The 27,829-nt window shown below is 38.7% G+C and overlaps 1 protein-coding gene across 4 annotated transcripts in view; it reads left to right on the top strand.

Annotated features, from left to right (window-relative positions):
* IBTK (inhibitor of Bruton tyrosine kinase) overlaps window positions 1–12,944 on the top strand; it is a 56,266-nt gene extending 43,322 nt beyond the window's left edge. For all 4 annotated transcript variants that reach the window (XM_051777928.1, XM_051777929.1, XM_051777926.1 and 1 more), the window contains 4 exons: window positions 1,592–1,744; window positions 8,189–8,254; window positions 8,355–8,487; window positions 10,854–12,944. In XM_051777928.1, the coding sequence (XP_051633888.1) occupies window positions 1,592–1,744; window positions 8,189–8,254; window positions 8,355–8,487; window positions 10,854–10,979 (478 nt within the window). In that variant the 3' untranslated portion in view covers window positions 10,980–12,944. The remainder of the gene's footprint in view (window positions 1–1,591; window positions 1,745–8,188; window positions 8,255–8,354; window positions 8,488–10,853) is intronic.
* Window positions 12,945–27,829: the final 14,885 nt, after the last annotated feature.

Here is a 27,829-nt window from a genome sequence, read left to right as displayed (position 1 = left end):
GAGTTGTGACTGTTAAAAAAGTTTTATACCAGTTTAAGACAAACCATTTTAAGCCAAGACTAATTGTTTTGGGTAGGTTCGCAAACTGGAAATGACACAGTTGATTTTTGGGGGGAAGATTGTTTTGATGTTTGTTTGGGGTTTTTTTTGGTTTTTTTCTCTGTTGCAATACATTTCTGATTGCAGTACAGAATTTTTGTGAAAATGGGTAGGCTACTTAAAATGTTAGTAGCAAAAGAAACTTCTATGGAAGCAGATCATATGGACCATCTGCCAACTTGGTATAATAGGTTTGGGGAAGTTCAAACACTTGCCTTGACCTCTGTGTGCCAACTGGTGGTAGGAATAGAGGATGTGCAAAATGACTCTGAGCCCCTGCATCTGGAGGTTCCCATTCTGATTTTTGTGTCTTCTGAGCTGCTCATCCAATATTTAACTTAAAGAAAAACCAAGAAAAAAGAAAAAGACCCAAACTTAAGCCGGGGTGGTCTAACATCAGACATCATATATAGCTTTCAGATGCTTTTGTTTTAAGATTTCAGATACAATGTTGCAATGTTTTAATTCCTTTGTATTTCTTATCTTAAATTGTATACCACCTAGATATAGTTTGAAAGTCTTTGACTTCAGATGCTTCCCTTCTTATGACAGCTGCACAAACAACTGGCATTGTATAAAGAGCTTGTTTTACTTCAGTAGTGTTTATAATTAGTCCTTTGTTTCTTTGAGTAGATAATGAGCAGAGCTGTTCTTCCAGAATGTATTTGGTGTATTTAACAATGAATGGGACTGCTATGCTTAAAAAAGTTAAGTCTTAAGCAAATGTATGAAGAATTAATTCCAAAGCCTTGATGGGTAAGGGAAGGACTAATGGTAATTGCCTTGAATTCTGTAAACAAAAAGGCTTTGGGATCAGGAAGAGTTCATAATACCCAAGGTGCTAAATTGCTATTTTTTCATAATGGTTTATTTTTGAAAGATAATATGCAGGCTCTAGTTCAGTAACTTATGCTTGGTCAAGTTAAAGAAAATCAAGGATATCATTTGAGCTTCACTCTGGATTAAGTGATTTATAGAGCATCTAAAAGGTGCGAGTAACTCATTCAATATCTCAGGAAAAAAGATCAACTATACTTGACTTTCATGGTAGTAAACTGCCAGTATTAGATCAACAGTACTAGGGCATCGTGTGGTTTGTGAAAATATTTTTCATGGACTAGTACTGTTAGACAAGCTGTCTGTGGAAAAAAAAATTGATTTTTAGAGGATGTGTTAGGGGGAATAGAAGGAGGGATGGGTTTTTGGTTTGATTTCTTTATTTTTAATTCTAATGAAATTTCAAAACTACTGGCTTGTTCTGTTCTCATAGATATTTATTTCCTGTTCTTTACTTATTTGACCCAAAATGACTTATTTTAGCAAATGGGGTCTATCAGGATAATGATGAAATAGAAAAACTGAGTAATATTATATTTTTATTTTTAGCAAGTGAAAAGATTCTCTTTAATATCTGAATCATGGAACAATATGGAGTTTTGGAAAGTGCAAATATAAAGTGAATTGGTTTTGTTTGGTTTTTGTTTTTAAAAAGGTCGTCTTCATTACATTCTGCCTTGCCCAAGTCATTCCGTGACCTTGTGATGGAAGAAGAAAAAAGTATGAGTGTGAATAGTTCATCTGGTACTGCTATCAGAAGATGTGGATATAAAGGATCTGAGGATTCATTAGTCCAAAACACCTTAAGGTAAGAATGTAGTCTTTTCTAATTGATCAGTCATTATACAGGAATCACAGTGACCTTGTTTAGATTCTGTTGAAAAAGAAATAATGAAATTGTAATTTGAAGAAAGAATCCCATCTAATGATTCTATTAATAGGATTTATGAATAGAATGCTCTTTTGATTAGGAAGCACAAAGACTAAAGCAGTTTAATGGCACTGCTAATACTTAGTTTCAAGGTCAAAGTGTTTGTGTCCGTATAGATGGAGATATATAAATATATATATATATATACAAACACTTCAGTCTCCAAACAAAATATGTGTGTGTGTTTGTTTGTATATGTATGTATAAAATGATAATCCTATATTTTCTAACTTCTGTAGAAATTATGTATTCATTAGCATTCAGATTAGCATGCATGAAAACGTTTGCTTAAGGGTATTTCTGTGTAACCACTGACTGGATAAAATCAGTTTATTCAAACACAGTTCTGGCATTTCCTAATACGAGTTTTCTTATAAACTGACTTAATTGTTTAAGAGGAATTTTTCATGGATTAGGAGGGCTTACAGAAGTATTGATGCATTGGTTATGTCTGTCTATTATAACTACTGCAGGACTACAGTTCTAAGGTACTGCTAAGGTGCTTCTAAGCTGCCCACTCACCTGCATCTCTTCCCCCTGTCATCAGTAACTTTCAATGCTAGGCATTTCAGATATATTCACAAGACAGAGAGCCTGAAAATCTTAGATTTTCCCACCTCCTATCTGGAAGTAATGCAGGCCAGCTGACCCACAGTGGTGCAGAAGCCGAGATGACAGCAGGACTGGCTGGGCGGTGGCCTTCGTGGCAAGCGCAGAGCCACAGTGTGCCAGAGTGAGGTGAGCAGGGCAGACTGCATGACAGAAACCAGGATGAACCACAGAGAATTCCACTGTGATGAGGCAGGGTTGAGGTCAAACCTGCAAGTCATGTCGTGCTCAGGAACAGCAAGGCTGGGCTTGGGCATAGCTGCAGCATGGCTCAAGAACGACTGAGGGACTGAGCTTAAATGCAGCTCCTGAGTAAAAAGCAGTAGCCTCTGTAATCCTTCAACTCTTCCTTACAGCCCAGCTCTCTTCACAGCAGTTTGACTCAAGTTTACACAGCTGCATTGAGGGAGAAGAGTTTGCAGAGCCCATTGATGCGTAGAGAGCCCTGACACTCATTATCTACCAGTTTTTCTTATGAACTCCTGTTCTGTTCTCCTCCAGTAACTGATTCCTCTTTAAGGAAAAGAATATTCTACTGGACCTCACTTTTGGTTGCTCAGCTTGTATAAAAACTGGTGTTTCCTTAGGACAGAAGTAGTACATGTCTTATTGGTAGATAAAGAACAAAATGAGGGTGGAAATATAGGAACACTGTGTGTGGGATGGTGTCTGAGCAGAGATGTAGGAGAGATTTGGAGAGTGTGTGTGATGAGTACACATTCTTCAGGAACAGAGGGATAAAGCTGAAGTTGCTGTAGTGAGTGGACATGTAGGGACATGAAACACAAATCCACACAAAACCAGGTATTCATTTTGTTGCTTGCACGATAATAAAACTTTTCATCATATAGGAGATGGCAAGAACTGGTGCACTGGATGCTATTATTAGCTTTGTCACAACAGCTTTTTAATCTTCATGAAGTCATTTCTTTTCCTTTCACATTGCTCTGTCTAGTCTGTGCACTCTGGGCAGTCTGCATGCTCTGAAAGTAGATTATTTGAGTTGAATCCAGGTCTAATATGTTAACTGTCTGAAAATGTTACATTAAGCCAGTGGAAACCTAGTAGATGGCTAAATTGACTATCATCAGTTTGAAAAGAAGGTACTTCTAGAGCTATTTCAGGATGGTTTTGAATTGTGTCTGAAGACACTTATTTCTCTCTATTAGGTATAAAGAGCCTCAGTGACTTGTTCCTCCATCTGAAACTTATGAGTTGAGTTTCTAGTTTGAGGTAATTTTCTTCTTTGACTGTACAGTTCCTGTCACAGTAGGCTCTGATTTTTCCCTGTGGCATTCAAGGACTATTTCTGTGAAGATTCATTATCCATACCCTTACCTCTTCCTTTTTAAGGGAAGGAAATTACACACGTGTAGAGCATAAGTAATCCTCACCTGTTGATGTCAGATTTGTTGATGGAACACTGAAGATACTTGCATGACTAATGTTCCTGCTTTTACTTTTTCTTTGGATAAAATGTGTGGTAATTAAACTGACAATTTTTTTATGTCTGTGGATTTTGGATGGTTGCATAAACACTCTTCTATGCCACCTTCAAATTTATGCAACCCAGAAATTTTCTGTATGTAAACCATGTCATTTATTGTGGTGATGTGGACTGGATTTTGTCCAGACGCAGATCATCCCAAAAGCTGGGATGTGTGGATGTGGCTGCATTGTTTCCAGGGGCACCTCACCTTGGGAGTTATGCTGTCCAGCTGTGCATGTGTAGCTCATAGTCCAAGCTAAAAACACAGGCCTGGCGTGACTTAACTTTGTTGTGGCAGCCTGAGTTGTCTTCACTGTTTTACTCCAGGGAGCAGTGAAGAGTCTTAGTGGAAACAAGTATTTGTGGCTTTGTGTGGGAACGACCTAGTTCTGTCATGGCTAATAATGAGCTAATAAGTAGTACATGCCTCAAATGGTACAGCAAAACCCAAGAGGTTCTGCAGGAGACCAGGCTTTGTGTTCTTTTTCTTAGAGCAGTTATTAGATCAGGGAGGCACTGGACCTGACTTGGCTTCAAATGAGCAAATCCTAAAGAAACACTGGGGAGCTGAGTGCTGGGACATTTTGGTGGCTGTGCAGGAATCATGGCAAGTTCAGCCAACTGAGTTAATCAGGTTGGTTCAGTACTGATGATATTTGGCTAGTTTGTTACCATGCAGAACCACTTATATGTCTGCATCAGTCTTTAATTTCCAGGACTTCCAGGTTTCCAAGTTCTGTATTTTTGAGCCTTTTTTTTCCATTTTCCTGTATATGCTAGCTTCACGTTTCCTGTCTATTCCATTTCTCCTAGTTATTTTGATGCCAGCTGAGGAATTAATCTAGTATGTTGAAATATCTGCAGTTGATTTAATATCTGGACTGAATATCTTGCTAGCAAGAAGCACAGATGTATATATGGACAGACAGCTTCAAAATACCTCGACTGCTTCCTACATTTTAAAGCCACATTTAAATTGAGGGAGATGACACAAGTATTTACTTGTCTTTTAACTGATCGCTAGAGTATGCTGTGATGCTGGAACTAGTAATTCCAGTTTTTGGAAATTCCTGTTGAGGTGGCTTTTTTGGCTGTTTAGGTTTTTTGGTTTGTTTGTATAGAAATCTTACTCTGGAAATAACTTTTAGTCTGTACTGAGACAACTTTGTGAAGTACAACATTTTACTTGGGGTCATTTATAGCAGTGCTGTGAGTTCTTTGGGTTGGGAGTGGGAAGAAGAGTGTAGCTGTCAAATTGGTTACTGTCAAACGTGCAGGAAGGTGAGTATTACTAAAGCAGGTGGAAAAAGAGATACAGCTGAGAGATAACACGAGTATAAAAGTGCAAAAAGCTGCCTTCATCTCCTCTTCTTCTTCCCTCCTCTGGTTCTTTCGTGCTTTTAATATGTTGTTATCTTAAAGTGCAGTAAAACCTAGATGCTAATTTATCATGGAATGATAGAATGGTTTGGGTTGGAAGAGACGTTAAGGATCATCTGGTTTCATCCCCCCTGCCATGTGCAGGAACATCTTTTCCTAGATGAGGTTACTTAGAGCTCCATCCAGCCTGGCCTTGAACCCATCCAGGGATGGGGCATCCACAACTTCTCTGGACAACCTGTTCCAGTGCCTCACCAGCCTCACAGCAAAGTTCCTCATAATATCTAATCTAAACCTACTGTCTTTCAGCTTGAAGCCATTCCCCCTTGTTCTTTCACTACACACTCTTGTAAAATGTCCCTATCTGTCTTTCCTGTGCGCTCCCTTCAGGTACTGGAAGGCCACAATTTGGTCACCCTGAAGCCTTCTCTTTTCCAGGCTGAACAAACCTAATTCTCTCAGCCTTTCCTCGTACAAGAGTTGGTACTCCATCCCTCTGATCATCTTGGTATCCCTCCTCTGGACTCGCTCCATGTTTTTTTGTGCTGAGGATCCCAAAGCTGGATGCAGATAAAAAGTAGTGCCCTACTGTTGAAATCATAGAATAATTTAGATTCTGTAGTTCAGACTCCCACTCTAAGTAAGTCAAACTAGATCATTTTTCTCAGAACCTGGTCTAGTTGAGTTGTGACTGCTTCCAAGTGTGAAGATACCCCAAACTTTTTGGGCAGCATATTTCAGTGTATAATCATCTCCATATGGGATTTTTATTTTTTTTTATATCTGTCTGGGATTTCCTATTTTGCCTCTTGCATATGTTGCTTCTTATTGTGCCCCTCTAAGAAGATTCTTGCTGCATCTTTTCTCTACCCTCCAGTGAGGTTGTTGAAGACAAAAGCAGTGAGATCTGCCCTTTGCTGACTCCCTTTGGGATTAACACCTAATCTTGGTGGCCCTCTGCTGGACTTGTTCCAACCTGACAGCATCCTTCTTGAACTGAGGAGCACAAAAGTGAGAATGATACTCTGTTTATAGACTAATAGATACAGGGTATCTATTCTTCATTTATATGAAGAATGAATTCCTCTGACTGCCTTGCTATACTTTTTGTATTATAGCCCAGGATGCAGTTGGCTGCCTTTGCTGCCAAGGCACAGGCTGATGACATCTTCGACTTCTTGCCAACCAGGACTCTGCAGGTTCTGCTTTCTCTCTGCAGAGCTGCTTTCTTGCGAGTCAGCCCCTGGCTTGTACTGCTTTGTGGGGCTGTTCTCTTCCAAATACAGGACTTTACACTTGCTGTTGAAATTCATTGGTTCTCAGCTGCACATTTCTCTGGCCTCTTGAGGGCTTCTGAGTGGCAGCATGGCATCCAGAATGTGCACTATCCACATCCTTTCCCCATCCATCTGGGGCCTGCTGAGGGTGTGTTTTCTTGTACCAGAGACGCTTGAAAGGATTGGTTCCAGTATCAGTCCTTGAGAACCACCACAAGTACTTGGTTTCCATTTGGACTTTGTACAGCTAATCCATTTCCAGCCTATTTTACGCCCATCTTGTAGTCCATTTACTCAGTCCATATTTTTCAGACTGAGTACAAGGATACATGTCCTGGCAATGTGCACTGTTTGTTTGGTGGGCAAATTATATTTTTTGACAAAGAGGTCAACACAGTTCATTTAAATGTCATTTTTGATGATGGATGTTGGATTCCAGATTTTTTGAGACCTTGCCCTCATTGCTTAGCGGTAGGAATCATGGTTTTTGTTGTCTTTGGAATTGTGTTCTGGGGAAAATATTCCATACAGAGAACTTAGTAGTTACTGGAATTCTCTTAGCGTTCTATAGGGGGTTTTTTGTGTCATTTTCAAGAGTTTGTGGTCACTTACAAAGGATTACCAAAACCTTAAAGAAAGTTGAGACTGATTTATTGTAATAGCAACACCCTTAGAGTTATTTGCAATGCCACAGAATAATTCAAAAAAGTCTGCCAGCGTTTCATAGTATGCTGTAACACTTTTTTTAGAGTTCTGGAAATTGCAGAAGTTGTCAAAGAGAGGTATTAAATCATGAGAATAGTGTCCTCTCTTCCTACTGGTGTAGGATTTTTCTTACAAAAATCCTCATCTCTTAAGGAATACAATATACCAAATGTGACTTATTTTACTAAGAGGTTAACATTTTGTAACTGCATAAAATATCATCCCGTTGGGAACTCTATAAATATTTCAAGATTTTTTTTTTCTATTCTGTTAATTCTGGTTTTATGCTATTCTTATGAATGTGGGTGGGGGTGGTTACAGGATGAGTACTGAAAGTCCATAATTTTTGGGCTTACACTTGAGGAAGTAATTTACTCTAGTGCTATTGTAGCACTGGTTCTTTTATATGAAATGCTTAATTTGAATGCAGGACAGTTGGATTTTTATCTTGAAACCATATTCTTTTCATATTAATTGCAATGTTTTATAGTCAGTGCTGTTAGTGCATAACTCAGTTGGCTAATTCACATATAAAAAAGGAAAAAATCCTTTTTTTTCTTAATAAACAACCAAAACCAAAAATGATGCACTTTTGTTTAAATGCTCAAATGTTAGGAAATGCCAGAATTAATGCCCAAACTGAAGTTCCATTAAGTTCTAGTAGTTAGAAATGAGCATCAGCGTCTCCTTTAGTCACAGTATCACACTTAAAAACAAATTCACCATTGCATTGTAATGCCTTTCTTCTGGAAAAACCATACACATTTGTTCAAATTGCCTACTGGAAGTTTGTACTTCACAATGTGATGTAGGAGAATGCTCTGTCTGTGACTTTCAGTCTCCTTTCCTCCCTTTTTCCAGGTGCACCAGTAGTAGCCCAGGTCTGGAAGACCATGTTGTGGATTCTCCTCAGCTGGAGAATCATAAGTAAGTTTGACAGTGGCTTAGATTCTGGAGCTTGTTTTCTGTGTATTGTGCTGACTTTGCTCTTGTTGTTGCCTCATAATGTTGTTTGTGTTTCTTGCAGTCCTTGGTCAGCAGCGTCACCAGCCAGCTCTCCTGTGATGGCACCTGTCATGTTTTCAGCTATTGTAGAGGAAGAACTCCAGCAAGAGGCTGCTCTTATTAGGAGCAGAGAAAAACCTTTGGCTTTGATCCAGGTAAAGTGCTAAGTTACTGCTGCTGTAAAGTAACACAGTGTGTTTCCAATGGCTGTTTCAGAGATCAGTTATTACTATTAATTATGTATTAGTACATGCTATTTATATGATAATGTTAAATATAATTTAATAATAACTTTACATTGCTCCTTGATAAGGTAGGCCTATATTAAAGTCAGATTGACTACTGAGTCCATGATAAATGTATTCACAGCATCAGAGAATGGTTGAAGTTGAAAGGAACCTCTGGAAATGTCTAATCCAAATCCCTGCTCAGAGCAGGGCCAGTCAGATCAGGTTTCTCAAAGTTGCCATGCAAGGGTGGAGACTAATAGCCTCTCTGGGAAACTTATTCCAGGGACCACTCTCACAATAAAAGACTTTGAAAAACAGAAAATTGCATTTAAATCTGTGCCCTTTGCCTCTTCTCCTGTCTTTGGGCACCACTGAGAAGAGCATGGCTCAGTTGTATTTGTTCTCACCTATCGGATATTTATACACTTTGATAAGATCTCCCAAAGCCTTCTTTTCTCCATGCTAAACGACTGCAGTGTGCTCAGCATCTCTTCAGTGTCAGATGCATCAAGCTCTTAATCATTTTTTGCCTCTTCAATGGACTATCTCCAGTATATCCGTGTGTCTCTTGTGCTGAGGAATCCAGCAGTGGACCCCGCGCTCCAAATGTGTCTCACCACTGCTGAGTAGAGGGAAAGGGTCATCTATCTCATTTTGATGGCAATGCTGTCCCTCACAGAGCACAGAAGGCTGTCATACTTCTTTGCCATATGCACACGTTGCTGGCTAAAAGTCAGCTTTGTCCACCAGAACTCCAGCTACTTTTATGCTGGGCTGCTTACCAGCTTGTCAACTCCCAGTGTGTACTGGTGCCTGGGATTATTCTTCCCAGGAGCTGGACTTTGTGTTTTCCTTTCTTGAACTTCATGAGGTTCCTTGTAGCTCATTTCTCCCGTGTGTCTGGGTCTCTCTGAGTGGCAGCACAGCTGTCTGGTATATCAACCATCCCTGCAGCCTTGATAAGGGTGCACTGTGTTCTATCATGTGGGTTATTGATGAAGATGTTAAACAGTACTGGCCCTAGTCTCAGTATTGGTGCTAATACCTGGCATCTAGCTGGACTTTTTGCCACTGGACACAACCCTTTGAGATCACAAGTTCAACCAGTTTTCTGTCTCTCACATGCCATTTATATGGTCTGTTCTTAGGCTTGTCCACTTAAGCTCTTAGTCCATACTTAAGCTGTAACACTTTCCTAGGGATCAAGATGAGGGTTGCTGATAAGTAGTCACCCTATTGCGGTTTTTGAATGTAGCACTGACATTTGATTCCTTCAAGTTCTCAGGAACCAATCTTTCAAAGATTTTTTTTTTTTGAGAGTGAGGCTTGCAGGTATATTAGCCAGCTCTTATCTCAGGGGCTTGAGATTGCTCAAGACTGATCTTGCCACTAAAGACCAAGATGAAGACGACTGTTGGGTCCCCAGCCTTTTCTGTGCCTTTGTCATTCAGCAGTTGTCTTTTTTTGCTGCTGTAGAAGCTTTTTTTGTTGCCCTTCAAGTTCCTTGACAGATTCCGCTACAAATGGGCACTGACTTTCTTAATTCTGTTCTTGTGTGCTTACAGTGTCTTTGTTTTCCTTCTGTGTCACCTTTCTCTGCTTCCACCTCTTATATGCTTCCTTTTTGTTTGAGTTTTGTCAGGAGCTCTTTTTATGTCCATGCAGTCCTCTTGCCACTCTTGCTGGGCTAAGAAGTTCATTGGCATGAACCATTTCTGGGCTTGGAGGAGATGATCCTTAAAATCAACCAGCTGACCTGGACCCCTCTGCTTTCTGAGATCATAACTCTTGAATTTTTTCCAAGCAGACCCCTTCAGATCGTAGTCTTCTCTTCTGACGTCCCAGGTTGTTATTTGCTATTTGTCTTGTTCCTAACTCTCAAGATCCCGAGCTCCAGCATCTCATTGTCATTGCAGCCAAGGCTGCCCTCAACCTTCTTTTCCCTGACCAGTCCTTTTTTTGCAAGTATGAGATCCAGCAGTGTCTCCCTTGATCATCTCCTTGATCATCTGTGTTAAGAAGTTTTCACCAATGCAAACCTCCTGGACTGCTTGTGCCCTGCTGTGTTGCCTTTACAGCAGATACTATGGTGGTTCAGTTTCCCATGAGGAGCAGGGCCTGAAAACATGAGGTTTCTTCAAGTTGCCTGAAGAAAATCTCACCTACTACTCCTTCCTGATTGGAGGTCTGTAACAGGCATTCATTCAGGACCAGTAAAGCCAGTTCATAACTATGCCAGTGTTGTAAATGTAGATCTGACACTGACATACATGTTCTTTTTTTTCTTCCAGATCGAGGAGTGTGCAATTCAAGATTTATTAATCCACTATGAAGCTTTTGACAACCCTGATGAATTTGTGACTGTTGAAAGGGCTTCACAGGGACCTATAGCTGCACCTATGTGGAACAAGCACTAATCTGTACTCTTCAAAGTCCTCCCTTACACAGTCTTCACAGTTGTATGTGCACTTTTGAAGTTTTAATTCTTGCTACAAGTAAAACAGGACTGGAAGAATAAGAATCATGAAACTTTTAACATCAGCATTAAAACACTGCCCATAATCACTAGGTATTTGTTAGAGAGAATGAAATAATATGTTCACTGTGTCCTTTTCCCACAGTATCTATTGTATGTATGTTTTGAGAGAATTTCTTTAACAAGACATACTATTAGTAATGTTACATGAAGCTGTAGATTGGGAATGCATTTGCTAATCTTAAATTGTAAGGGTTTTTTGTTAAATTTACAGGTGGCTGGAAAGTGAGTGCTTATTTTGTGATTTAATGTGGAATTGAATGTGCAGAATTACACACTTGAAAAGTTTGGGGGATAGTATGTCCTTTAGAGCTTTCTGACCAATTGGGAATATTGGAAAAAAGTTTGTGCTTGAACTTTGTGTAATGGTACAGTTTGATGATGCAGTTTTCCTTAAGTTCCGTGTGCCAGTACTGGTTCTCTGGTTGCTGTGGCCAGTACATTTCACTGTTGTGCCCCAGGCTGTTCCCAAGTGCCCAACCTTTGCCTTCTCCTGGCTCAATTGTATATGTTTTCTACTGTTGTGAGATCAGCCTTTGAGCAGTGAGCTCTGTCATGAAGTAAAGCACACAGTTGGATAGAACGTGGTGGCACTTAATTAGCCCATCTATAGTCTTATTCTGGTAAATATGGTACAGTTTTAGAACCACTGTGTTTGAGGAACAATTCACTTGAAATGCTGAAGGAAATAAATCTGAGCATGCATTATTAAAACTATAGAGATGAGTGCTTGACTGGGAATTTGCAAACACCTAACCTTCAAAGATTATCATAGATGGCTTTCAATAGTGTGTTCCAAAGTTCTCTGTGCCTGGTTGAAACAAATTTGTATATAAAAAAAAAGAAAAAAAAAAGGTAGCCTTATTTGCAATATTCTGTCTAGTTTGTCTTGTTTGTGTAGGTGTGTTTGAACTTGTACTTTCTCAGTAGTGTTAGTACTTGCAAACTCTGGAAAACTGGAATTGAGAGAGCTATAGAAAATGAATGTAGAGAATTGATCACTGTGTGATAAAAGAATCTTAAAAAAACCTACGTAGATATGTCTTAATGATTTCAGGTCAAGCTACACCAAAAAAATTCCCCACAAAAATTGTAAACAAACGCAATAAACCATAAAATCTTGATTTACACAAAGTTAATATACTTCTATGTGCTGTCTATATATAATCAATGATTTAGGTAACTGCAGAGTGATCTAAAAGTATTTCTTTTCTGTATGAAACAAGAACTGTAGGCATTTTGAAGCTGCACGGGTGAAAAAAGATGTAACTTTTAATTCTGTTTTAAATTCTACTGGTGATTCATTCACTATACTGATGATGCTGCTTGCAGTAAGGGCTTTACTTGATGCACTGCAGGGCTTTAGGGCCTGCTGAAACTATACTTCTGATTTAAAAGGAAGCTTATGTACTGTGAGAAACAGCTATAAAGGAAGTGGACCTTTCCAGGTGTGAACCCAATTTGTTATCAAATGTAAAATTATTGTAAAGTTCCTAATTTGTGGGGTTTTTTTCTTTTCAAAATATGCTGTTTGAAATCTCATTCTCCTGATATTGTAAGAGGATTGATGCTTCCACTGTGCCAGGGAGCTTGATGCTTTAAGTTCTGGGTTTATTGTCACAGTTTGTTTAGGCATCATCACTTATATGTAATACTCCTTAACAAAAATAAGGAATGATCAGTGTGCCACTCTTCTTGAGCTGAGAATGTTTTTGAACTGTTGTGGTAGAATAGCTTAAAGTTAAGGCTAAACTGTGACACAGAAGGCTGGCATTTTCTAAGTCAGATGCCCAAGTTTGTGACCTTTCTCATAATGCTAAAAATGAATTCCGTCTTTGTTCACTCAGCTCTAGTAATGGCTTGTCATTTCTGGGCTTATTAATTCCTTTAACTTGCACCAAAACAGGGTGGAATTCCCAGGTTCCTACAAACATAAAGCAACACCTCAGAGTTTGCAGTAAAAACCAATATTTAGCATACAGATATATAGTTTCAAGGAAATGTATTATGGCTAATTAGTGTAAGAAATGCAAAGTTATCAAAAGGATTCTAGTGAAATATTTGTTATATCTCAAACCAACCAACCCCCAAAACAGGTTTCTTGAACAACAGTAAACATTTTGTCTTTTCTTCATCGTTCATTATCCCCAACCTCAGTCACTTCTTAAAAAATGGAAGGATAAGTAAAACTTGCAAATGTTTTCACATTAAAATGGAGAAAAAAATACATCTAAAATTCTAATAGTACTGCACTGCCTTCAGCATGTGCTATTATAGTCGTGTCAAGGCATTTGAGGAATGTATAACTTTTCTGCATTGTATATTGAAATGAAAATGTAAGTAAAGTAGGAGACTTCAGTCAATTAGAGAACCTTAACTGCTTTTGTTCCTCAAGAGGAGAGGTTGTTTTTTAGTGAATAATCTGACAGTAGAGTATCGTTGAATGGAATCTCCATATAACGACTGATGATACAATCTTTCACAGAAGAGCATTGACAAAAAAATTACTAAATTTCCTAATTTGACTTGTATAAATCTTGATGATACCTTCCTACCATATGTTTTTTAACTGAATTCCCCATTCCCTGCCCCTTGTGATTGGTGTCATTTATAGGTGGCAACAGGACCTTTTAAAAAGCTACGTATTCTAAAATGAAAGCATTCATGAAGGCTCTACTGCAATAGTCAAGTTGTGGAACTGAACTTCTTTAAAAGCCTTTGGACTTTGAATGATTTTGGTGTCCATTTGTGTCCCCACGTCCTCCCATCCCCCTCTTTTCTTTTTTTGTAAGTAATACAGTGAGAGAGTCTTTGAGCTCTTTTGAAAGTGCTCAACTTGAGAAGTTCATTGATCGTTCTGCTGTTGTAATCACATTTTGCAGCCCCTTTGCAATCTGAACTCTTTCTTACCCAAAGAATTGCTTGCTCTAATGTAAAGACAACACAAGTCAGAGTAGAACACTGGATTCTTAGATCTCACTCTAAATATAAAGGTAAAAGATTTACACTGGAATTAAGTAACTTAAACTCTTAAGCCTTGACTTGCATGATGTCATCAGAGAATGTTCCTTTCCAGTAATAGGAACTGGTCAATTAAAGTATTAAAAGATTTCAGAATGGATTCCATCCATTATACTCCAAAGAAAGTTTGTAAAGCTCCACCAAAGACCCTGTTAGTTAAACCAGAGGGAAAGTTTTTCTCTCTTTAACATGTGATGTTCTGTAGCCTGGTCAAGTGAGATGTTAAGGCATCCAAAAGGCAAATCCTTCCTGTCAAGACTCTAGCTGTGGCAGACCTCATAAGTGCCAAGAGGGCAGAGACTGTATTTGTAGTATTTTAGGTGTCTATCCTTGAAAAAGAACTTATTAATTGTAGAAGGCCAACAAATTCACACACATACAATACATGTATGGAAAGGCTTTTAGCAATGGTGCAGCAAAGGTATTCTTTGAGTTCAGAGAGTTCCCCTAATGTTTGTGAGAGATTTTTCTTGGATGAGAGAGTTGCATCTGACACAAACTCTACCTAGAAAGTTTTTGCTTTTCAGGAAACTTTCCTGAACTATGATGTATATCATGGCACCAAAAAAACACCAATTTTGTAGCAGCTTTCAGATGGATAAGACCTACATGGACTTATGTTACACTAGTGCTTTCAACACTAGGAGCCTTGAAGGCCTTTTCTGGAGGAAGGCAGTTGGATGTAAAGAAACAAGCATCTTCTGGAGATGAAGATACTCTTCAGGTGAGCTATCTTTATCGCTCCAGCAGCAGTTCTGCCTTCTTTCCCCCTTTCCCTTCCTTTCCCCCCTTTTTTATTCTCCCTTTCCCCCCTTTTCTCTTTTATTCTCCCTTTCACCTTTTCTTTTGCTTTTATTTCTCATACCGAATGCTATTTCTTTAGCATGACCTTTTCTCCCCTTTTTTCTCTCCTAGCACTTGAATAAAATGAGAAAAGAAATTGAGCAAACTTGCAACGGCTTCAGATAAGGATTGGCAGGAACTAATACTAACATATTATACTAATAAAAGTTGAAACTCTGCTCTGTAGGTCAGCCTTGAAGAGTGTACTCAAGTTTATCAAAGTGTTGCTTAAACCATGTTGTATTTCCTGTAATTCGAGTGACTGAAATGCCTGCAGTCTTCTGTTCGGATGTGATGTGTATGGGTATCAGGGCCTGAAACCGGGCCTTGAGGTAGGAGTTATGTGACTGAGCTGCTGTTGCAGACAGGAAAGAGGTCGGCAGTTGAGTCAAGGGAGTGTGAAGATCCTGGAGTGGGCTTCTGAAGGCTGCTTAGTGGAGTTCTCTCCAGGTCTGGTGCCTGCCTTGAATGGGTCTTCTCCAGCTCCATTCAGACCACATGAAGGTACTTGAATTTGCATGTCTCAGCCTTTCCAAAGAAGGAAAAGAACTTTTTGGTTTGTCTTTTCCCAGGAACAGCATGAGTTTGTCAAAAGCATGAGGCTTTGTGCAAGTGCATTTTCTTTGGGTAGCCCTTCTTGGAGGATGCTTTTAATACCCAGTCAAAACCTTCTATAGGATTAATAATTTCACAGTGGGATAACAATATTCTCATTCAACTGCATTTTTTTTGAGAAGAAACCGATCCCGAAAGTTCACAAGATCTGAGTTAAGGGATGGTTTAGAACAGACAATCACACTCCCCTTGATCCTGATTTTTAGAGTTGCTTTAAAATACGTTCTTTTAATGTTTGGGGTCAATTCTTCCAAATTGTGCATAAACTGTTCAGATAATGAAGGGAGTAAAACTGTTAAAAGCCTGGGTATGTTTTATTGGTTTTTTTCTTCTGATTTCATTTGCATAAAGGATATAGCATGCATGAGAACTAGATAAGTAAGCAAACAAACAAAAGGCAAATTTACCTTAGAGCAGACTGAAACAGATCCACTGCGTATTCTCTCAAGTACTAATGTACAGCTGGGGGAAAGCTGAGAGTCAGTTCTCTCCCTTCTCCTAATAAAAAATAATCATAATTTTCATGTATCATTCTCAAATAAGAAAGTAGGCAGGAAATATGGGCCCAAAAGTTTTTTTTATCATTCTCAATACTTCAAGATTTCTTCACCTCCCCCCCCCTTCCATATTCTTTAAAAGTTTTTTCAGGAAGATAAGGAGAATGCAACTCCTGAGTCTGTGTTCTTAACTAATTTCTCACAGCACTAAAAATATTTACAGGTCTCTGTCTCCTCGAATTGAAGTGCCATTAAAGAAGAAGATGAGTCTTCTTCACCTAGTCATTTCACTGTTCTGTAATTCTGCAGGAATATGTCACGTACGTTTGTCAGGCACTGACCCCTGACTACAGGGAAATAGCTGCCTGTGCTATAGGTTACATGGTTGCGATGGTGCCAGGTGCCCTTTGCTTTAAGCACAGCAGCTGTACCTGCTGCATGAGCCTGGCTGCTGTCCCTGTACAGGAGGTGAAGAGGTCATGAGAGCTGCACAGGGAATACAAGCTACTTGCTCCTGCTCCTGCTCAGCTCTCTCCAGTCATCCTGATTCATCAGCTGTGACTGCCTTCAGCGTGACTGGGCTTCTCTGGGTATTTTCGATCTTCTGCTACAGGGTTTTTTCTGAAGGGAACCCTACCACTTCTGCTGAATGTCATAGATGGCAACACAGCACTTCCTGGTGAGAACTGTGCTCATGACATTTGGTGTCAGAATACTGGGAGCAACTGCTGATACATTAGCATAAAACAAAAAGATATAAAGGATGTATTAAGCATAAAACTGTTTTTTGTTTTCCTTATACACACATACAGATATTTTTGCTTACCCTGCCTTCTGTATGCTGCCTTTATTGCAATAGAAGGGAAAAATATGCAGAATATAAGTCTTTTTTCCCCACTGTATTTTAAGATGTTTACAAGACACACTGTCCACGTTCATGGATACTGCAAAGATGGAATGAGCTGTGAGTGCAGCGGGGTTTCCGGGATCGCATCTTTGTGTTACACATACAGCTTGTAGCAAATGGGCTGAAGGAGAATGTGTGTGCATGCATGTCTGCATAGCCATATTTGCTTCTCTTTGTAGAATTAGAATATATTGCACCACTTCAACAAATACAGCTAATGTGTTATCTCTTCCCTCCATCTGTGTGTACTGAGTGGTAGTGAACCTTTTCATCTGAACTTTATCTCTATGCTTTGCAAATGTTAACAATTACGTCTCACTGTATTTGTGAGTTACACTAACTGTGGACTGTTCACCCAGCTTCCAGGTGGTGGCTGTCAGCACTCAAGTAGGAATTTGGTTAGTCTAAGGTTAAATGTACTCATTTATGGTCATGTCTTTAAGTCTTTAAGTTTTTTTGTTCCAGTCCTATATGGAGACTGTAGCTTTTCTGGGATCAGCTATATAGAAATTCCTTTCAACCAAAACTTGTTCTCTTTCTCTGACCGTCTTTATAAAGCAAGTGCATCTGCTGCCAGAAAATGCTCCTCTGGGCTCCCAGCTGTTTGGTTATATCTGTTCATTACTGTTCTGAAGGGGCTGTAAGCCCTTCACAAGCTGATCAGGTCATATTTCTCTTTTGTTCTGTTTCCATGTTCATGAGCAATTTCTAGTCTTGTAAACTAATGTTTTTGTAAAAAGTGCTTGACCTGTTATTGACAAGTGTATGATGGTTGTGATTACAAGTTTTAGTGTGATGATGTCACTTTAAATAGGGAAGCTTAACTAGTTGAACTGGTAATGATGAATTCCTTGAGGGAAAGCACACTAACCTATGGCAGGAACTGCACAAAATAATAAGTACCACTTAGGTGGAGAAGTGATGGGCTGACTGTAAGGTGTCTGAAAGTGAACTGCAAAGAGAAGAAAATTGAGTTTATGTCCTCTGCGGTTTCTTGTTCATGTCGTAGAAGTAGTTTTACAGTACATCTTTTACATATTTCTGCACATCATTTTTTTTTTGCATCACAAGTTCAGTCCATCTCTATGTTAAAGATACTGTATTATCTTAGTACTATCAGGACAAGAAAGAAGCAAAGAGAAGGTGAAGATTTTAATCACAACTTGTATTCATCTCAACACAGATATTCTCTTTGAGGTGTTTAACAGGTAACATCTTTCATCTAACCTGTAAGAACAGGCGGTAAACAACTTCTGAGTCTCTAAAATGTCCTCTTGTAAATCTAGGAAAGTTTTGACCTGAAATTCCTGTTATTTGAAGCAATAAAATTAAAATTATTCCCAGTAGTTAAGCTGGGGGCAGGGGGAGTGGGGGTGGCAGAAGAGAGACAAGGAAATGGTTAAACAATACAATAAAATAATAAAAAAAAAAAGGCATGAGCATAACTTGATTGTTTAAGGGGAAAAGAGGAATATATTTAGATTTCAAAGCATGTGGTATTATTTGATACGTATAAGATTTCAGGGCTGGACAGCAATGCAAGCAGAGGTGGAAGTTGCACTCCCAAGGACACTCTTCTGTCTGGAATTCTGAAAACTCATTGTAAGTTGCAAGCTGCAATTGTTTATGCTGCCCTTTATTCACTTTCATCTTACAATTTCCAACCTCTTCTTTCCTAGAAACAATAAACTCAGGTTTTACTCAGGCCTTTTCCCCCTGTTCCTTTGAAGCTTCAGAAGGAGCAGCAATAACTGAAGGTCTAGTGTTGAAAACCATTGCAAAATGAAGGTAACTACTGACCTGGTGCAAACTTTTGTTAGAACATGAAATCACTTTTTGCAACATCTTTTGTCTTGTCCTGTTTTGCAGAGGTCAGCATAAGCTTGTCTTCCGTTACCTTTCTGTCACACAATGTTGGAAGTCACAATGGTTACATCTGTAGTCGGGGGTTCCCTCTTGGTAAGCTAGTTCTCTCACCAAGGGAAAATTAAATGCCCATGCTTTTGGACTGTCTAGGAATATTTAAAGGACAGGCTTTCCAGTTGGAGTGTTCAGAGCCTGCATTCAAACAGTTGGATCTTTGAAGGGGAATGGCCCTAAATTTGGGGGAAAACACCAGTAGAAAAGGTAATGCCTAAAGACTAATGCCATCAGTCTTAGTACATCTGTCTCCTTTTCATTTTATGAAGAGAGTGTTCCCATTTCCCTCCACTTAGGATGTGTACCCTCTTGCCTTTTCCTTCCCTGTGCTTTGGATGAGACAGCACTGATGGATCAAAGAGATCTTTACTGGCTGTATTCATCTTAGGCCTCACAACCTACTTGCATCCATGTTTCTGTGTTAGTAAGATTTTAGGGGGAATGCTGTCAGAGTTTGCTTATTGATAGTGTACTGTTTACTTGTTTCAATTGTTTCATGAATGGGAAAGGATCTCTCTCTGTTCACCACCTCCCTTCACATCCGCATTTATATGTCCTTCTCAGCTTTACTTAAAGGAGTTGTTGATAGGGAATGTCTGCATGGTCAGAATTAACTTTAAACAAGAGTTTAAAACAGATTACCATGTCATTCATTGTATAACATTATAATATATATATTGCTATTAATGTGGTTCTGTTGGGGTGAGGTCTTGACCACATTCTCAGAAACCTTACTGCAGGGACAGAAATATGAAAGTCCAGCAAGCTCTTAAAGCTTTGTTAGCACAAAATGTGTTGTATGTTAAATAGGAAAGGAAATTAATTTATGAACTATTGAAGACGATCTAGTTTGGGTAGGACTTCTTATCTGTACTATGGTAAGATGGGTATATTGGAGAAAAGGAACTCTGAAAAGAGAATTTCTGTATCAGTTCTTTTTAGGCAAGGAAAGCACAGGAATTTAATCTCCCTGTGAAGGTAATGCAAGGAAGTTTATGCCTTTTAAAGGAGCAATGTAATGGACTGAAAATCAATGCTTTACCTTATCACATTTATACTTATCACTGTTCCTTTGTTTTCATCTTAGTCGAACTGGGTTCTCCTGAAGGACTGTAAAGCTTTTTACTTTAGTAATCTCTGGCTACAAAGCTGAGGAATATTTTGAAAAATCAAATGTTTTGGCAAGGTAGTTCTCTGTAAACCTATCTGGTTTAGACTACTGCTTCACAAGTTTTTTGCTTGGGAGAAATGGCCAGCCCCAACTTAGGTAGTGGGCATGTGGCTATGTGGAAATAACAAACTTACACATTCTGCTCTTTAATATGGTCTTGTAAACAACTGTACACTGCATATCATGACTAGATATTCACTAAACTATGATGTGTGGATCAGGACTTTTGTTTGTTTGTTTTGTTTGTTTTGTTTGTTTCATGATCTGTTCTTTGGGGTTGGTTTTTTTGGTTTGTTTTTTTTTTGGTAAATGTCACCACTCCGTCCACCCACACCTTCTTCCCCCCAGGTGAAGCTGCAGATGAGAAATGAGAAGTATAGAGACACTGGCTCTGGTTAGGGATTGTGGACTAGCATATGAAGAGTCTCCTCCCACTTAAGTCCAAGGAAAATTTAGGTTAAATCAAGTGGGAGTAGTTATGCCTTGCATTATTATTTGGACACTTATTTTCAGCAAGGATGATGGGTCAGGTAAAAACTGTTGGAAATGTCACTTTCTGTTTCATTTTTGTCAGTTCTGGCATTTGGGAAGAAACAGGAACAGTTCCATGTTTTCATTCTGGAAATATTAGTAATAGCTCATAGCAGCTGGAGGAGATGCAGTGGGTAGAGCAGGAAAGTACAAACATGTGACAATTGAAAGATTTATCATAGAATAAAAGTTGTTCTTTTATTTATTGAGAACATTAATCAATGTCCGTTCTGGAAGAAGGAAGATTTTATGAATAGGAATTTAATATTTCTTTAATTAACATATTCAAAGTGACATCTGTAAGTTCAGGGTTGGATGTTCACAATGCTGCTTTGGACTCTGAAGCAGTATACTGACATCCAGCAGATTCAAGAGCTGGTTTATTGACTCTTACTCTTGTCTAGATATTTCTCGCATTTTTAATAGCATCTCTTTTGGATTCTACTGCTGACAGCATAATGATGATTAATTTCACATACTGGATGTTGAATTCCAGTTCATGGGAAGAGAAACTAAAGCCTAAGTGAAAGTGTGAAACAGAGATGAAAAATGAATTCACAGAGTTCTGTGTCCTGTTGAGCTGTACATATAGAGTATTTCTCTTGCAGTTTTTCAGATTCTAATCAGATGCTAGTTTTCCAGCCCTGTTTCCCCCGAAGTATCTGTGCCTTGAATATCTGCTAAAAGTATGGCTGCTTCTTCATGTACTCTCCTGTGGTGGTGCAGCTGTGGTACAGTTCAGCTGTTGTAGATGCAATGTATCGAACTTGAGCCTTTGCAATATTTCTGGCATTCTTCTATCAGTTTGCCATTTTGGATCAGGCTGAAAGGGAGAAAAAAAAATTCAGTTGCATTTATTTTAATGTCTTATGCATTGAACTGACTGAAATGCTGCCTTGCAGTAATAACATTATGAAGGTCTGGGTTAAGGTTCTATCATGGTATTTTGATGGTAAGTACTAATTATATAGTACAGAAAGCTTGCTTGAGTAGAAAAGACAAAAAAGCAAAAATTATTTTCTCATTAAACCATTTCATGCTCTTGACCTGTGTCATGGAGGTTATGGTAACTCCTAGACAGTGGTATGGAGGTGTGGGCAGCTAAGCAGCAAAGAGGAGGATGGAGAGCAGACTGAAATCAGGAACCAGTTTCATTCTCATGCACCCTCACATAGTCACATCCATGGCAGGAAATGCTTCCAAATGAGCAGAGAAAATTTCAGGCAAAATTGTCCTGGTCCCCTGTGGCTGAAAGTATTTCAAGCATACAAATTATCAAAGAGACTCTTTTGGTTCCCTCCTGTTCTGTGTGAGACAGGAGTGAGACAAGAATTCATTGTCCTGGTTCTGTTTCTTCTTGCACATGTGCTGTCTTCACCAAGTAAAAAGTCCTGAAAGTTGTTTTCAGTTTTTTTACGTAAGATCATAGCTCCCTATTCAGGGAGACTGCATCACTTTTGCTTCTGTCACATTAGTTTGAGACAGTAAATTTAAAATCAAATCATGTTGTCTTAGGGTAGATTAGATGACTTCTTTATATGTTTGTGTCATGGTTTAGTCCCAGCCACCAACTCAGCCCCACACAGCTGCTTCCTCACCCCTGAGCAGTGGGATGGGGGAAAGAATTGGAAGGGTAGACATGAGAAAACTTATGTGTTGAGATAAAGACAGTTTAGTAGGTAAAGCAAATACTGCACATAAAAGCAAAGCAAAACAAAACAAGACATTCACTCCCCACTTCCCATGGGCCAGCAGGTGTTCAGCATTTCCCAGGAAAACAGGGCCCGATCACTGGTAATGGTGACTTGGGAAGACAAATGCCATTAGTGTGAACATCCCCTACTTCCTTTTTCTTTCCTAGCTTTATGTGCTGAGCATGATGCCATATGGAATGGAATGTTGCTTTGGTCAGCTGAGGTCAGCTGTCCTGGCTGTGTCCCCTTCCAGCTCCTTGTGCCCTTCTCAGAAATATGAAAACATCCCTGTATTATCAATACTGTTTTCAGCACAAATCCAAAACACAGCCCCATGCAAGTTAATATGGAAAAAATTGACTCTATTGCAGCCAAAAGCAGCACAATTTGTCAATACAAAATTATCTCCAACCTGAACAAACACAATGTTCTCCATACTAATGGTGATTCACTGAAGTGCTCAGTCCTACACTGAAGGAAATTTGTAAGTAAGTTCTTTCATGTATGTAGCAATATCTCCCAGGGAGAAAGATTGATGCTTACAGAGCTTTTGTATTTCTAGCAGATCTGGGCTTCTTGGACACTTCGTAATCATCTTTCTTCTGAATGATCAGTCCTACTCTTGTTTCTGTCTGTGGACATGCTAGAACCAGTGGCCTCTATAGATGTTTAGGTTGAAATATTTCAGCATTGATGTTGTCAAGGAAGAGGGTTTTTTTCAATTAAAAAAGGTATTCTTTGGGATTTTAATAGAAGATTTGGTTTTCCTCTGTATGTGACAGTGATATGGTGGTAATGTTATATACACATATTTCTACAAACTAACTGCAAGAAAACAACCATACTCTTCCACTGAAATACTATTGGGTCTTTTTTCTTCTTTTTTTTTTTTCTTTCCTTTTTTTTGTGTTTTCTCCATTTTTTCCATTTTCTTTTTTTCTTTTTTTAGAATTTTTAAATTTTTTCTTTAGTTTTTGATGTTTAAGTTTTTTCCCTTCTTCTTTTTTTTTTTAACCCTGTAAAGATTTGTCTGTAGCTAACAATACTCTAAAATATAAAAGCTGCTGCCAGTGCTATGAGCTCTCATTATCTCTTTACCACTTAAATTGACTTCTGCAAGTATCATGACCACTTAACCCAGCGTCCTGGGCAGAATTTGGCAAATCTGACTTTTCAGAAATAGCCTTCCCTCTCATAGTGGCTCTGACTTTTTACAACCCTTTTGTTCTTGATGATCCACTCATCTTTTAAGCAATGCTTTCAGTCTGATTCTGATTGTGACTTGTCTCTGTAGTTCTTTCCTTTGTGGGCACAGAGAAGAATTCTTCCTCCAGGTGCGGGTGGGGACAGCGGCAGCCTGACAGAATAAGGAATATATGCACTTGGGTACTTCTGCTTTATTTTCCTGTTTCCTTCTAGTGTCTGCATTAAAATTCTCAACTAGTTGGGGTGGTTGATACTTTCTGTTTCGTTGTGAGGTCAAAGTTCTTGTTCAGTTGATGTGTTTTCTCATAGCAAGGCCACTCTGCCTCAGCAGTTTGCTCTCTACTTCTTAGTCACTTTGGTGAAGTACCTGTTTTGATTGTGATATTTTTTGTTAAAAACCAAACAGAACAAAAAAATACACCCCAGAACTCCCACAACTCAGTAATCAACTAAGTGGGAAAAGAAAAAAAAAGCCTCTCCTTACTGGCTAATATCCTCTCATATCCTTTGCCACTAGTTTTTACCTACTCTTAAAAATTCTGGCTGGCTTTTGTCAAGCAGACATTTATTTTAAGATGTTGTTTCCAAGTATTTCTCAACCATCTGTTGATAATGAAGCTGATGTGCAATCCAGCAGCTCAGTGCCTTTTGCTGGAGTGGTACTTCTGCTCTGCCTGGCTGATCTCATGCTGTATGCTGATTGCCTCTTCATTCACCACTTTATTTTTCAGGATGTGGTAACTGGCTTCCAGCTCCTGTCAACATTTAAGCTGCAGTGTGCTGAGACAGTATCCTGTAGAAGCTTACTCCATTTGTTGTCTCAGATGGTGAAAGTACTTGCAAGTTTTTGAGAAAATGCCAGATAGTTTTAAATCCTAATGGTTATTGCACTGATAATGCTAAGGATGGATATCTGCAGTAGCATTTTTACTTCTTCAGAGTCAGTGATAAACAATGTGTTACTTATGTACTATGACTGACTCATAACTATCCTGTTTTTATCAAATTTTACCTTTTTTTTGTTGTGTATCTTAGGTTTAGTGTATCTGAGGTTTTAGTTGCTATATGCATGTTTTTTTATTTGGAACCTGTGACTTTCCCTCCCTATGAGAAATTTCAATCTTTACCCCTTTTCATGTGACTAACTGTTGTTCATAATAAAGATCCCAGACTCATCCTATTGTACAGTTTTAATTTGCACTATTTAGTATAGAGTTTCTCATGGAAAAAAAATATGTTGATTTTCTCTCTTTGGTTTCTGTTTTCCTGTTCACTCACTGCTGTCTTATTTATTTTTTGGGGGGGAGAATGACTAACCTTTACCTTTTTACTTTTTGTGTTTTATTAATGTCATCTGTGAGAAATCTCAAAGTTACTGGCAAGGAAATTTGTTCCTGAAACCCTTGACATGATGATTCTATGTATAAGGTTTTCCTGTTAAATTTTCTACATGACATCACCATCTTTCTTTTATTTTTTTGCATCTTGTACATTTGCTATTGACTGAATGCAGGTTTATTTTCCATGTCTCTTGCCCCTTTCTTCTCAGTGTCTCGTCTCTGCCACTGTGTGACTTGTGTTTGCATATAAGCTTGTTTATCAGGTTTATGCAAGTCTCTACTGTTTGCTAGGGTTTGTGTCTTTCTGTGCTTTCATTTCAGGTATGACCTTTCCCTTTTCTGTTACTAGTGCCATCTGCTCATCTCTGGAAACTGGGTAGTTATACAAGTCTGTCTTTTTTAGTAGCTTGGTGGAATATTATTGTGGGATTCCTTCAACTTCTTGATAACACTGTTAAAAATATCTTTCACACATGCCATTTTTTTATGGCTTTAAACTGCTTTTGGAGAATTCTCAGGATTCCTCTCTCTCACCCCCCAAAGTATTCTGTTTTATTTAAATGCCCTGGCATTGTGTAGCAGCAGTTTTTAATTGCTGCTTATTGGTCTGTTGTGCCTGGCTTCCTCTTTCCCAAGTTTTTTCTCTCCTATTACTGCAATTTCATAATATCTCTCATTATCCAGGGAAACACTACTTATTATACATCCTCCCTGTAAAGTTCATCTACTCGGAAATCAGAATCTATTCTACTCACAGATTCACATTGGTTATATTTTATTTATACATTCCTTTGCAATATTCATAATATCTGATTTCATGTCTGTTGCTGCAATGTTTCCAGCTTTGCTTCACCATGGAGCCACAATCACTCTCCAGTTTTTTTCTAGCCTTTTTATTAGATCCAGATTTTTTCTAGCCCATATTGAGGGTTTTTTAATACAATTTAGAAATGGAATTGATGTTTACTATCGTTTCTGTGCTTCTGCAGGGGCCTATAAAACTGTAGTCAGACACATCTCTGGTAGCAGTTTTCTGTTCCCACAGTGTTTTGCTAATTGTTAGCCAGCACATTGGACAGCCAAAGCCCTTTCATACCCACCTGGGATTCCCCCTTATCTGATACACTTTAGTACTATCTCACATGTAACTTTTCAACACTTAGTGATTGTGTTTTAAGTAGTGTAATTAAATATCTGTGAAATCAAATTCAGAGAAGTCAATGAGACTTGAGTAAGATAAGGTAAATCAACAGAGGAACTCTGCCAGTCCAGGAAAATAGGTCTTTCAGCTACTTCTAGCTGAAAATTGCCAGTACCAAGCATGTCTCCTTCATCCTGACTTGAGTAAACTCTCATCATTTTGGTGAAGAGGGATGCAGACTTCTGTGAGAAGCATGTGTAGAGCTTGCTGTGGGAAGCTCAACAGTGTGTTTCTGTCTCAGGAATGGTGTCTGGCCATGCCATGTGCAGACACGCACAATGCAGGGGAAAGTCTCTGCTGAGTTCTCTCTCCTTGTGGGCTTTACTACAAGACTGTGACATTGGAAGAAGCTTTCTCATACACTGTGTGATGCTTCAGAGGAGGTCAGAAATTCTGCTTTGCGTAGTCTGTCAGCATGCTGTTCTGGTCTGAGAAGAAATAGGGAAGCTCAGAGGACTGAAACAGGTGAATGAAGAAGCAGCAATGAAGCTTTCCTGGTGGTCAGCAAGATTCATGTTTGAGTTTGTTTGTGCTGTAGATGGGGGCTGAAGGCAAATCCTAGAATGCTTTTGTTTCCTCCTATCCCTAGTTTTTAAAGTATTCTCTACTTATTCAGTAATTTTACATTTGAAAAAAATCCTATTTTTCTTGTGCTGAAAAAGAGCTTCTGAAAGGGAAAATGTCAGTGGCTCTTCCAATGTAAAACTTCATATTCTTACCTTCCTTTTCCATTCTAAACAAAGAAAACTACTTTATATTAAAAGACTGACAATAACCTAGTGAATTAAGAATTTAAAAACTCAGCAAGTTTTGAAATTGCAACATTAACCTAATCAAATCGTGATGTAATGCAACTCTTTTACATTTAATGCACACAGTCTTTTTGAAAGACAACTATCTATAGGTCTTCTGGAATACTCTGAGCAGTTTTGTCTTCTACAGTAGCGGGTTGACTTTGAATCTTACTTCCTTAGCTTCAGCTTCCAATCATTTGCTTTGTGTGCAATGTATTTATAATATATATATATTTATAATATATATGTATTTATAATCCCAGAGTATGTAACCGAGTAACAGCTCTTGCTGGAAACTTTCTGGATTTTTTATTCTTTTCTTCTTGAAGTCCTCTTTGAAATGTGAATATTTGGGTTCCATGATCTGATACAACACTCCACTGAAGTCATAGTATAACCAGATTATGAGATATATAAAGTTTCCCTGCTTTTCTCATCTGACTTGTTGACACACACAAAAATCCTGGTAACCCTTTCACCTCATACTCGGTGTTTATGTTCATCTTATTATCCCTACTTTTCCATCATCACTGTTTTCTTGGGTAATCTCTCATACTAACAAGTGGCATTCATTTTTGACTCTATAGGTATGGTTTCACATTAATGTAAAATTAATGTTATGTATTAGGAGTTATGTATTAGGTGTGTACATGTCTGTTGCATTCAGAGGTCACAGTGGCCTTTTCGAGCACCTTCTGCTATATCTCTGCAGTAAAATGATACCTGTGAAAGTGAGCTGGGCTTGCTTTCCTGTTTAGCTTTCTGGCTGAAGTAGATGCATTTTCTCCCAGGAGTCATTTCAGGTGTGGTAAATATCACCACTGAGGAAGGACTGGAAAAACTGAAGTTGTTTAGTCTCAAGAAAAGAATAGAAATGGATCTTTCAAAGCAATAGGAACATACTGCACAGCTGGACCATTGAGGACTTGACTTAAACACTGCGATAACACCTAAGGTGAAGCCTTGCCATGACTTTCCTAGGCAGTCTTAA

Source organism: Manacus candei, unplaced genomic scaffold (assembly GCF_025592945.1).
Source record: "Manacus candei isolate 608988 ecotype Guabito, Panama unplaced genomic scaffold, ASM2559294v1 h1tg000011l, whole genome shotgun sequence".
Lineage (NCBI taxonomy): Eukaryota > Metazoa > Chordata > Aves > Passeriformes > Pipridae > Manacus > Manacus candei.
Note: the sequence above shows the minus strand (reverse complement) of the source record. Positions and strands in the feature narration are given on the sequence as shown.